The sequence below is a fragment of the Neofelis nebulosa genome, chromosome X (assembly GCF_028018385.1).
Source record: "Neofelis nebulosa isolate mNeoNeb1 chromosome X, mNeoNeb1.pri, whole genome shotgun sequence".
In the NCBI taxonomy this organism is placed as follows: Eukaryota; Metazoa; Chordata; class Mammalia; order Carnivora; family Felidae; genus Neofelis; species Neofelis nebulosa.
The window spans coordinates 15,737,674-15,750,629 of record NC_080800.1 but is presented as its reverse complement, the minus strand read 5'-3'; the positions used below and the strand labels follow the sequence as shown (position 1 = coordinate 15,750,629).

Here is a 12,956-nt window from a genome sequence, read left to right as displayed (position 1 = left end):
GAGTGAAGTCATATGATATTTGTCTTTCTCTGACTGGTAGTTTCGCTTTGCATAACACCCTCTAGTTCCATCCATGTAGTTGCAAATGGCAAGATTTCATTCTTTTGATTGCCGAGTAATACTCTGATTACTGTGTTTTTGATGAGGCCCAAGACACCAGTGTTCCATAGTCTGATATAATTAAAGTTGGGTACCTTTGCGGGGGTGGTTAAGGCCTGTCTCCAAGGTTTACTCTGACCTTATGAAGGTTCTTCTTAGCTCTCTCTTCCCTGTTTGTCTGTGTTAAACTAGCTGGTCTGCCTTTCACCTATTGCTGTCCTGGAACTACCAACTTCCTCTTAATTTCCTGCCATAAAAATCTCTGTTGTTTTTGATAGTGCTCGTAAGTTTGCACTTGCCCATGCTGTGTTCTGCATCCTGGCAGTCCACTTCTGGGTTGCTGCGGGCCTCTCCCTTCCTACAGCACGCCTCTAGTCCTAGGCAGAGCCTGTGCCCCACTGCTCCAGAGCTGGGCGGTGGGGGGTAGCGGCCTGCCTCTCTCAGAACGCTCCCCTGCTTTCCAGGCGGGTAACCGAGCAAGGATGGCAGCGCCTCATCTTCCCAGCTTGCCTTTCCTGACGTGGAACCTTTGTTCTATGTGATCTGGGACGAAGACGATCAGAGCCCAGTTTTCTTGGTGAAATAGGCCAAGCCAAGAAGATCAGGGGCTGCCACCCTTGCTCGGTACCCCACGCTAAAGCAGGGGAGCGTTCTGAGAGAGGCAGGCTCCTCCCCCTGCCCTGGTCCTCTTTCTTGCAGTTGCCCAGGATAGAGCTTCTCCAGCACAGGGCCAGGGTGGATGAGAATGCTGGCGGCCTGGCCTTCCCAAGGAGAAACTGTCAGAGTAGAGGTTGTGGGGTGAGAGGGAGCCCCGTCTACTTGGCTGTACCCACTCAGGGCAGCATTTCTGTCACACTGGGCTGGAGGACAGGGGAGAAGCGGGTCATAGCTCAAATGCTAGAGTCTCGCTGTTCTTACCAAGATTAGTTGATTTTCTTGAATAAATGTCTCTCCGTTGGTATATGCTCTTCACACAATTCATAAAGACTTAAGATTTTTTTTTAAATTTTTTATCAGCTAGGGCTGTTTTTCTGAGGAGATAATCTGAGAAGGTTCTCACCGCCCCCTGCCCCCTTCCCGTCTAGCTCTTTGGGGGGGGGGGAACCCAACTCTGCTTCCTCACAGATATTTTACCTTCTAGACCTCACTGATCCACATAGCCCTCTTCTCCCTCTGTCTGAAATCGGAAGGCTTTTTACCATAAACTCAGCTACTTTGTGGAAGAACCAGTTTACGCTTCTGACTGAATAAATGGCTTTTAGCTTACCTCAACAACATGGCATTTCGTTAGAGATGAGGGAGAAATCAGAGTCTAACCCACCACATCCTGACTTTGCTGGTCAATACCAATCTCTCTCTGAGAATTTGAAGATCTTAACTGGGGTCTTTGTTCTCCTGGTGCAGGCACTTCCCAATGATTGCTGGGAAGTAGCTGGCAGTCTTCTCCCTGTTCCCCAGTTACCACCCACAACCCTGGATTCTTGCCATCTCTGTTTATAACGCACTGGTATCTGCATTTTGAGTGGTTGAACCCCACTATCTGGTGCCCACAGGGACAGTCTTCAGCTGTTGTTCTGCAGCAGGGTAAGCATTCTCAGAAAATCTTATTTTCAGGAATAATGGGATATCAAGGAGCTTAACGTAAAACGTGGCTGGCCTGCTACCTGCTTTTGCGTCGCCTGTCAGCTAAGAAGGGTTTTTCCGTTTTTAAGTGTTTGGAAGATGTCACAAGGTGAGGAGTATTCCAGGACACGTGAGAATACGAAATTCAGATTTGTGCCCACAAATACAGTTTTATTGGGACATAGTTATGTTCGTTTCTATGCCGTCTACAGTTGCTTTCATGCCACAGAGGTGAGGAGCCGCAGCAGAAACTGGCCCACAGAATCAAAAACCCTTACCGTCTGGCCTTTGACAGAACAGGTTCGCTGACCCAGTCTAAGATGTGTTTGAACGAAGCAGCGCTAGTAACTTTTTCTTAACAAAATAATTCAGGGCCTAGAAACATGACTGAGTAGGACTTAGAGATGCCCTCTACAAGGTACGAAGGAGAGAGAGAGTCTCAGGACAAGGAGTTAGAGTTTGAGTTCAGGTGGAAATAAGAAATCCACCTGTTCTTGTGTAAGCAAATCTTACTCAAAAGGAAGACTTAAAAATATGAGTCATGTAGGTATTTGAAATCAGTTCCCCAATGTGGTAGGTTTTCCCACAGCTTCTGTTTGATCTGAGATGGTAGTGTTCTGACCATTTTTTTCCTGTATTTAATGAATTTCTTTCTCATTTAGAAGAAGCTATATTGCTTATTTGGTTTCCTGTTCTTGGAGAAAGTGTGCTTCCCAAGGTTATGTGTGTATTATTCTAAAATGTTTGAAAAATTCTATTAGTCCAGTTTTAAAAATTAAGGAGGAAAAATCAGATGAATTATTTCTGGCATCATATACATTCTTTAAAACTAAGTGAAGAGATAGGAATTAGGAAGTTTGGAATTTTAAGCTAGTTGCTTTTTTTTAATTTTAAATTTATTTATGTTTTTATTTTTGAGAGAGGGAGTGTGAATGGTGAAGGGGCAGAGAGAGAGAGAGAGAGAGAGAGAGAGAGACAGACAGGCAGACAGACAGAATCTGAAGCAGGGTCCAGGCTCTGAGCTGTCAGCACAGGGCCTGATGTTTGGTTTGAACTCATGAACCGTGAGATCATTGACCTGAGCGAAAGTCAGACGCTTAACCGACTGAGCCATTCAGGTGCCCCAAGCTAGTTGCTTTTTATGACCGTGTAGACAAAAGATTGACTGACAGAAGAAGGTCGTGTAAGAATGTATTTTAGTCTCAAATGTGCTAAAAAATTGAGCATCATCTAATGCTTTTCAGAGGTAGTGTTTATGCTTTACAATGGATCATGATTCATAGTCAAATTGTAATTATTTCTTAGAAAAAAAGCTCCCGTTTTACCCGAGTAGTATTGGACAATATAAAACTTTTTAACATCCTTTTCCAAAATAGCTCTAAGACTAGTCATAGTTATTGATACCTGCTTCCTGCAAAACAATTTTTACTCAAAGTCTAGAATAGTTCAGCTGTGGTTGAATTATCAAGTAATGGGGCTTTTGCATCTATGCTGAAAAAAAGAGTATCTGCCTTTACACTGCGGTTCTTGGTCATCAGTGGGTCCCAAGCTCACTCTGATTTGGGGGGCCCGTAGTGAAATGATGTAGTGTCCAAGACTTGAAACCCTAAAAGCTCTGCCAGTGAAGTTCAGAGCCGTCCACAGATCAGTCCAGCCTCTGAAACCAAATTTTCGTGTTGAAGCTTGTGGAATTGAGTGGTTTCCAGTTTTGTGCCTGATAGATGCATCGTCCTTTTGCACACACAGTTAATCATTCTCAGGTACTTTCTCCTTCCCTGCCCTACCAGGTTCCACCTGCCTGAATCCACGGCTTTGCTTCTGCATCAGTTACTTTGTGAAACGTGTTTTGTTTCTTTTTTCCAGGCATCCGGTGGAAATTATTATTTCATCCCGTATGTCGTGACACCATGTGCTGATTATTTCTGCTGCGAGAGTGATGCCCAGAAGCGTGCCTCGGAATACATGCAGCCCAGCTGGGACACCATCCTGGGCCCGCTGTGCGTGCCCCTGGTGGACAGGTTTATCAGCCTCCTCAAGGACATCCACGTGACCTCATGGTAATGCCCATTCACCGTCCTCAACCCTGGGAGCTTTGCCAAACATTGCCCTTCACGTTCATGGAGGCAATAGACCCTTAGGAGATCATAATGCCCAGAGAATGGGGAACCCTAGCTAACCCTCTCTAAGTTCTTCTGGAAGCCTTTATTCTTCTTGCTACCTCACTAAGTTGGGCCACTGGGGTGTAGCCAAAGGAGAGTAGAACCGGAGTTGGGAGGTGAGGGTCGAGCCTGTATCTGTCGCCAACTCCCCATGTGACTTTGATAAGTCTCTGTAGCCATTTTCTCATCTAGAAAATAAGGAAGTTAAGTCACTGGTTTTTTCTTGCTCTTTCAACCCTAAGATTCCTTATTTTAAGATCATTTCTGAACATGATTTCACTCCCCCCTACCCCATGCAGTTGTTGGGGTTGTTAAAATGGCTCAGCAAGGTCATTCAGGTCATAAATTCTTGTGCTATAAAGTCAGATCTGTTGAGTCAAGCCACAGCCATCCTGATGTCAGGATGTCTTGGGATGTGTTCTTTGTAGGCTTATGTCGGAGAAGTTATGGAATACTCATTCAGAGGTGAGCAGGTTTGGGTTTGAATCCTGGCTCAGACGATTCTGCGCTTTGCAGCCTTGCAAATGGCAGCTCACCTGTCTGAGCGTCCGTGCTCAGGGAACCACGCCTTAGCATGTTCTCACTCCAGAAGTGGGAGGCCACAAATTATCCACTAAACCAAAGCATCTAGTGATTTTGCTTGCAGCCAGTTTAAAGGATTTACTCCTGTAAGTTCGGTCACAAGAAGGATTTGTCCTTGCAAAACAAATGAAAATCCAAAGCCCTGGCAGAATTGACTTACATTGAAATGGAAAGGACCACATGTCCTGCTGTGGCTCAGGTGGCAGCTCCCCAAACTGTGACATGCGACTGTTGTGGCAGTGGCGTGAGGTACATGCTTGCTCATGTTCTGTTCTCTTCTTCTATCCTATCATCTCTTATTTGGACGCAGAGTTCCTTGTGTCCACTTTAATGGGACAGTGAGACTGGAAACCCAGATCTGTGTGACCAAATGCCAGCGCAGACAGCAAATGGGGCCCCTTTGTGGCACATTCCTGCAGAGCCTGACTCGATCACCCCTTGCTGCTCAGTGAACATTTTAGTGACGTTTAGAGAGAAAGCTCCTCAAATACCGTGTGTTTAGGTCTGATGAGGAAATAGGCTGGTTTGCGTCTGCCCGACGAGCAGGGTCTCGTAAGAAGTCGACCCGAGTTTGTTTCTCATTAAGCGTGTGTATGTATCAGTAGGAAAATGCCTCTTGATTAGTATCATTTCAGGGGACTTGAAATACCTGTTGGCCACTTCCACCCCTTGGTTGGTTGGTGAGAGGGTAAATGGTGCTTCTGGTATAAAACCTGTACAAGAGGGGTGGCAGATACGTCTTTAGCTCAGGTGTCAACTCCGATGGATTGGTGACGGCTGCCTTGGCCTTGTGCTGAGAAGCGGTTTGAAGCCATTGCCAGGTTCACATCGATTAGCAGCATCTTCCCTCATTACCACGGGCAGAAATGGCTGCATGTGAATTATGTAGATGGTGTCCCCAAGCCATACTCAGTTCAGTGTTTTGTTTATTTACTTACAAGGTATGGCTTTTCTGAGGTTTCTTAGTTTATTGAGACTATTTTTCAGAATTAGCCTTGAAAACAAGACTAAACTCAAGTATAACTTTGTATTTGTAAGGCTAAACTAATAACACTTTAATATTATTGATGCCTTTATGGTCCACCAAATGGACAGTGGCTGTCACCCAACTTAATGACTCATTAGATTAATGACAGAATTTTAAACACTGGTAGAATCTGCTAATTTGCTCATTAGGATGATAAGCAATAGACAAATAAGAGAGAAAAAAACAATGCACTAATTTTCTCTGGGGCATCACTTTATTCTTGAAATGTTAATCGAGGTCCTGTTACAAGCATTGGACTAGGCTGTGTACTCTATTCACATTTATTTGGCATAGTTTTATAATAAAAATAAGTAATATTCTTATTCTTATGTATTGTATCTCTTTCTCTCAAGACTGTTAAATTGAGCCTGCTCCTTTCTTTAATGAATGGCCTAGTTTTTCTCTGTGGTGAAATCCTCCCAGCTACCTAATGGGATGAGAGTATATTACTGCTTGGCATTGCCCAGTCTCCATGAAAACATTGCTTGGAAAGTAGGCAACCGATTTAAATCTATGGCCATTGTAAGTTGGCCTTCTGTACATCAAATTGGATCATTTTTAAAGGTTCTAAACCAAGTCCCAGGTACTAGCATTGGTTCTTTGAGAGGCTGTGGTAAGGGATTCCAGTGTGGATTTGAAGTGCTTTAGATGTTTTCATACATCTCTATTATTGACTAGATCCCACCGCGAAGGAAGATTAGTTTTACATCAGAAGAGCATTCTGGCAGTTGAAAACGACCAGGGGAGTGAAGGGCAGAGGTTGTTCATAAGCTTCCAGGCACAGCTTCTTGGATTGCTCGTGGGCACATCCAGTTTCCGGCTCTTGGCCAACTGGAAAAAGCTCTGGGATTAGTAGGTGGGCGGTACCCGATAGATTGATTTGAATGACATTCTCAATGTACCGTGTTGCATGGTTTTGGGTTATATTTGGCTCTGTGATAATGCGTTAATAGTGGGGGAAATAATGATTCAAGTAAGGTAACCTCTTGCTCTCTTTGTGTTTGAAAATCTCGGGGGAGGGCTCAGTAGCAAGTCCTATGCATCATCCAAATACAGCTGGGGGTCAACTTTGAAAATATTTTCAAGGTCATAATGAACTGAATTTCTATGTTGATGTCAAGTGGTTAGTTGCTACAGAACGGGACTAGCAAGTAGGACGGGTCTCCTCTCTCTGCTGGTGCAGGGAGGCTTAGGTCTGGGAGAGGCCCCCGTGTGTTAACCTGAGTCGTGGCTACGAGAACCTAGTTTGAGCTGCTGAAGGAAGCGGAGTCCCAGATGCATGTAGACGCGACTGGGGGTTTTCGTATTTCCCTCTCCAGTGCTTATTACAAAGAAGCCTTGTTAAACGACATCCGGAGAGCCCGAGAGAAATACCAGGGTGATGAACTGGCGAAGGAGCTGGCTCGGATCAAGCTCCGCATGGACAACACCGAGGTTCTGACCCCAGACATCATCATTAATTTACTGCTATCCTACCGAGACATCCAGGTATGAGTACCTTTAATGGAGGCTAGCACATAGGGGGTTCTTCTTGGGCATAAGGAATTAATTCCTCATATGAAGTACTCTTACACCAGGTGTATGGTTAGGTATCTATTTTATAGACTAAGTAGGTATATGGCTAGGTCATAGGTCACCTAGCATATCTGTTGTGGTCGTAACATTGGAGGTTTTGTGGGATCAGATGGCCACTCCAGCAGAATCTCCTACACAGTACTGCTTAATAAAAGGAACTTAGAATTTCACAGTTTAGATGCACTTTATGCTAGGCACTGTTTCGAGCTCTTGGCAAACACTCATTAATTTGATTCTCTTCACAAGTTTACGGGATGTATAGTTTGATTATCTCCATTTTACCAATGAGGAAATATAAGGCAGAGAGAAGTTAAGTCCAAGGGTCACACGGCAGTTGGCAAAGTCACGATTTATACTGAGGCAGCTGGCTCCATTGTCCTTGCTCTTAACTCCTCCACTATGCCTCTTTAGGCCTTTGTTGCTTCTTTCTTTGTTTCCCACCACCCATTAGTGACAGAGCAGGAGTAGCAGAGGCACATCCAGGACCCAGGGAATGCAGACACTTATTCTAAAACAAGCATCAGAGACTTGTGGAGAGTCCTTGAGAAAGAGTTTATGGGATGCGGTACCATGAAAGAAATGGTTTCCTCCCTCCAAGTTAAATGCTTTTGAGCCATTTGTAAGGATGTCTTGACTTCCTGCCCTTTGGGGGAGCACACGATAGTGGGCCTTCCCTGCAGAACTCCACAAAGCCATACTGGAGGTTGTGGACCACAGGTCTTTAAATCTAAACGAGCGAGGCATCCCTCGACGACCCAAAGGAAGAAGGGTCAACCACTAAGGCACACCTGCCTGGCAACAAACAGGCGCATCTAATTGACTTTAACAGCAGATGCTGTTAGGAATTTTGACAATGATTAGATCATGGCCTAGGGGACAGGAGAATGGGAATGACCTTTTTGAATCTTTCTTCCATCTGAGCTGCTGGCTTCCTTCTGTCCTCGCCGGCACACATCTTTTTATAACCTTCCGTGGGTAGGACTCTCAGGCTCAAAGGTAAGCCAGAAGCTTACCCCGAGAGGGATACACTGTCTCCTTCTCTCGAGCAGTGGCCTCAAGGTGCAGAGGCACACGACAGGCATGGGATTTCAGTGGGAAGTCCTCTTCAGCTAACCGTGGCTGACTGTCAGCAAGTTGGCCAGTAACCGGGATTCAAAGCCTGGCTGGAAGGGTAGCAGATGGCATTGCTCAGAGGGGACCCAGCTGAGACAAACACAGTAGCAATTTTTCCCTGGGCAATTATGCAGTTTAGAGCTATGGTTTTCAACGAGGGGACATGTGACAGTGTCTGGAGACATGTTTGGCTTTCACAACTTGGAGGCTAGGGGGAGGTGCTACTGACATCTTATGGGTCGAGGCCACGGGTGCTGCATAACATCCCGGAATGCACAGGACAGCCCCCACAGCAAAGAATGATCCAGCCCCAAAATGTCGATGGTGCCAAGGTTGAGAAACCCTGGTTTAGATGAATTCACTTAGTTCTGGCAAAATAGGAAGGACCTGGCATGTTTCCTCTCTTAACACAGCAAGTGACCGTAAGATTTTGTGTATGTTTTTATCTCGCTCATCTTCACCCACAGCTGTGCTCTTAGTGTTAACTCGCCTGCCCTCAAAGCGTGGTAGCTATTTTTGGGCTGCTGGACTCATTTGCTTGCTTTTGTTGCCTTTACACTTCTTTCCCTTGATCTTTTTGTGGCCTCTGGTAGCAGGGATTTTTTGTCTGTCTTCTCTCTCATCCATTTTGGGTTTAAAAACAATGTTATTTCTGTTCTCTCACGGGCTGTAAGTAACTTCACTAAATGCTGTGTGTAGGGAAAAGCTTGTATCTAAATGCTGAGGCAGTCATGTTTATAACTGTTCAGAAAAATCTGTGAAGAGCTGTGTGTTTCATCTCCTTCTCACCGTGGGACCTCTTGCCAACAGGACTATGATGCTATGGTGAAGCTAGTAGAAACACTAAAAATGCTGCCTACGTGTGACTTGGCCGATCAGCATAATATTAAATTCCATTATGCATTTGCGCTGAACAGGTAAGTGTAATAATGTACGTATAGAATTTTGAAATCTGCCGCCTCTTCTGTTCTTTTTTTTTTTTATGTTGGTTTATCTTTGAGAGGGGGCGGGGAGAGAGAGAGAATCCTAAGCAGGCTCCGTGCTGTCAGCACAGAGCCTGATGCAGGGCTCAAACCCACGAGCCATGAGATCATGACCTGAGCTGTACCAAGAGTCAGACGCTTAACTGAGCCACCTAGGCGCCCCCAGTCCTTCCTTCATTCACCTCTCACTGAGTCTGAGCCAGATCATTTGCTAAATGCCAAGGTTATGAAAATGGGCAAGGCATATGGTCTTGGTCTTCGGGGATTTGGTCTTTGGAGCATATGTTCCAGCTGTGAGGCCAGACATGTAAATAAAGCCCTAAGAGCTCAGAGTAATAAATGCCTTAATGAAGGTTTGCCCAAAATGCTGTGGAAGCATACCAGAGGGAGGAAGTTATTCTCCTTAGAGGTTTTTCTGTTTCTTTTGGAGAGAGAGCACAAGCGAGGCAGCAGGGGGTTGGGTGGGGCAGAGTGGGGGGCAGGGAGAGAGACAGAGAATTTGTCCAGTAGGCTTCATGCCCAGCGTGGAGCCCAGCACGAAGTTTGATCTTATGACCATGAGATCATGACCTGAACTGAAATCAAGAGTTGGATGCTTAACCGACTGAGCCACCAGGCGCCCCTCTGCTTGGAGGTTTTTAAGAAGCTTCCCTGGGGTCTTTTGGGCTGGGTTTGGAATTCATAGTAGGAATAACCTTGCGGGCAGGAGAGAGTGTGGGATGGGGATGGTGAAAAGGCCGTTCTGCTTGGCCAGAACAGAAATTGGAGCTTAGTGTTCTTCATGTGCAGGGTGCCCTCAGGGAGCATCCAGGGTGACTATAACATGGGACACACGGGAAGCAAGCACATGCCATGAGGCTAAGTGTGGAGGGTGGGACTGTGTCTTCAAAGGACCTTGTACACCTGAATAAGGAGTTGATAGTATCTTGTAGATGGTGAGGGACTAGTTGAAGCAACAGGATGACGTTGTATGATAGGAAAAGTAGGTGCTGTCTTCATTTACTAGTATGATCTGAACTTCGGAATATAAATTACTGAGCTAGATAGTCTGTGAGACTTGGAAACTCCTGCCTGGAGACCATGAGCCTCAAAAGCTTGTGTGCTGGGGGGTATTAGTTCAGATGCTGTAACAAAGACACCTCAAATAAAATGATTGAAGTAAGATCAAAATTTCTCTTTCACATGGTAGTCCAGTGGTGAGTGGGCCAGACTAGTGGCATAGCACGCTCCAGGAATTGTTTAGGGACCTGGTTTCAGACCATTTTGTAGCTCTTAAACCTGCAAAAGTGTTGTCTTCTTCTAGTTGAAGACAGGTCGCTGCTACCCTGTTTTCCCAGCCTATGCAAAGGGGGAAACAGTGGAGACTCAGGACAGCCTTCTTTAAAAGCAAGTAGAATTTGCACGTGACACTTCTACTCACATTCCACTGGTGAGGGCATAGTCACATGAGTCCATCTAGCCGTAAGGGCAGTTGGGAAATGTAGTCTCTACCTGGTCGACCATGTGCTCATTCAAACTTGGCTACTGTGGGTTTGGAGGATGAATTATAAGTTTGCCATTTCAACCCTCCAAAATCCTAGATGCCTAAATGTCTTAATCCTGCAGTCTCCCTTCTTCCGTGGGTAAGATACAGGAAGGAGAGCAGCATTAGGTGAATATGGTGAGAGCCGTGCCCAGATATACTTACTGCGGGACCTGCCTTCTGCCGGGGCCAGAAATTGGTCATATTGAATTATAAAGCAGAAGACTCTGGGAGGGTGTTCAGACTCAGCCTGAGAGCCAAAGAGTTTTGGCACCTCCTCATCAACCTTCCATGGCCAACATCTTCCACGGGGAATGAATAAAGTGAGTATAGGAGGTGACCTGGGTTAGAGGACTCCTGTGTCCAGTTTCTCAGTCTTGGCTTGGTTTCAGCACCTGGATTAGGCTCCACATTGTGGGTTTGCCCCGGCGGCATCTGCAGGACAGCAGATGTGTTCAGAAGCCCATGGCTTCAGGAGTCGTAGAACCCACGTGACATCACGTCTCTCTCTTATGTTGAAGTAAAATGTACATGCAGTGAAACGCGTAGATCTTAAGTGTACAGTTGGATGAATTTTGATAAATGGACGTAGACTGTACACAACACCCTTATCAAAATATAAAACATTTCCATCCCCTCAGAAAGTTCCTTTGTGCTCCTTTGCAGGCAGTTCCCACCCCTTCGTATGCAACCGCTGTTGTAACATCTGTCAGCCTAGATCAATTTTTCCTGTCCTTGGACTTCATATAAATGGAATGACACATTGTGTATTTCCGTTGTGTCTGTTTCCTTCACTTGGCATCATGTTTGTGAGATTCATCCGTGCTGTTGGATGTATTCTTAGTTCGTTGATTCTTGTTGCTGGAGAATAATCTGTTGTGTGGATATACCACAATTGATTTATCTGTTTTATTGCTGATAAACCTTTAGGTTGTTTTTACTTTGGGGTGCTAAGAACAGTGCTGCTATGAATATTCTTGTGCATGGTTTTTGTACATTAATGGCACATTTCTGCTGGATATATAGCACACGTGTATGTCCTGCTGGAGTAGATAATGGCAAACAGTGATAGGATTTTTATTCCTTTTGGAGGGAAGATTTCATGATCTCTGTGAAAAATGTGCCTCCTCTCTCCCCACTACTCTTTTTTTTTTTTTTTAAGTTTATTGATTTAGTTTGATGGGGGGAGGGAGGGACAGAGAAAGAGCAAGGGAGAGAGACAATCCTGACCAGGCTCTGTGCTGTCAGCACAGAGCCCGATCTCACAAACTGTGAGATCAGGCCGAGATCAAGAATTGGACATTTAACCTACCGAGCCACCCAGGAGCCCCTCCCCACTGGTCTTTAAACTCAGGATCCCAAGGCAGGGAGTATTGGGAAGGGCATCTTCATTAAGCCCAGAAAAAAAAGAAAAGTCTTGTAACTCTGTTACGTCAAAGTAGTGTGTGCCACTTTCATTCATACTTAATTATACTTGATTAACCCTTGATTTGTAAGGATTAAATGAGCTGGCACTGATGAAGTTTCTGGAAGAATGTCTGGCACACTGTAAGTGCTATGAAAAAATGGTTTGTTAAATAAAAACGAAGAGGGCCACTTAAGTCACTCACCACCATGTCTTCTCTCAGATGGAGTAGAGGTAACTGCTGTCAAACAGAACAAAATATTCTGATTGCCATCCATTGAGAGCACTAATAGAGAAAAATGAGTTTTGAAATGTAAAACCAGTACCTAAGAGAAATGGGTGTGGCAGGATGAAGTGATCACAGGGTGAATGAATGTGTTTCCAGTTTGGAAGCAGAGTGACTGGGACTGCACACCACTGACCCACCTTGCTCTCCGGTGATGGCTTTTTTCTTTCTAGTCACCTTAGCTGGTGGCTCTTTGTGATAGGCCAGGCAAGGTCCTCAAAGCCAAGAACCTCCTTTTTTCCAACCGACTAGGGATTTTCTGTAATATTGCGGTATTTGTTTCCTGTGTATATGCAGTCTGACCCTGAATTTGACATTTTTGCTTTGGGTAGAACTTGGCCAGCTGTCAGCATATGCACAGTAGAATTTGGTACTATGTACAGTTTTGAGAAACTTTATGGCGTTACCCTGTGTCTATAAAGGGGAATATAGTGATAGACAAATAATATTCCTGCATTACAGTTGACCTTTAACTCAGGAAGTGGAGCAAATCACGGCCATGAATTAGTTACTAAAGTTTGGCGGTAATGAACCACATTTGACCCTCAGATGGCAAGGCGTCCCTGTTACTAGGAAAGCTGG

General features: G+C 45.1%; 1 protein-coding gene across 5 annotated transcripts in view; it reads left to right on the top strand.

Annotated features, from left to right (window-relative positions):
• MAP3K15 (mitogen-activated protein kinase kinase kinase 15) overlaps positions 1–12,956 on the top strand; it is a 124,319-nt gene that overhangs the window by 38,110 nt on the left and 73,253 nt on the right. For all 5 annotated transcript variants that reach the window (XM_058714329.1, XM_058714332.1, XM_058714328.1 and 2 more), the window contains exons 4-6: positions 3,586–3,779; positions 6,810–6,978; positions 8,989–9,095. In XM_058714329.1, coding sequence (XP_058570312.1) covers positions 3,586–3,779; positions 6,810–6,978; positions 8,989–9,095 — 470 coding nt within the window. The remainder of the gene's footprint in view (positions 1–3,585; positions 3,780–6,809; positions 6,979–8,988; positions 9,096–12,956) is intronic.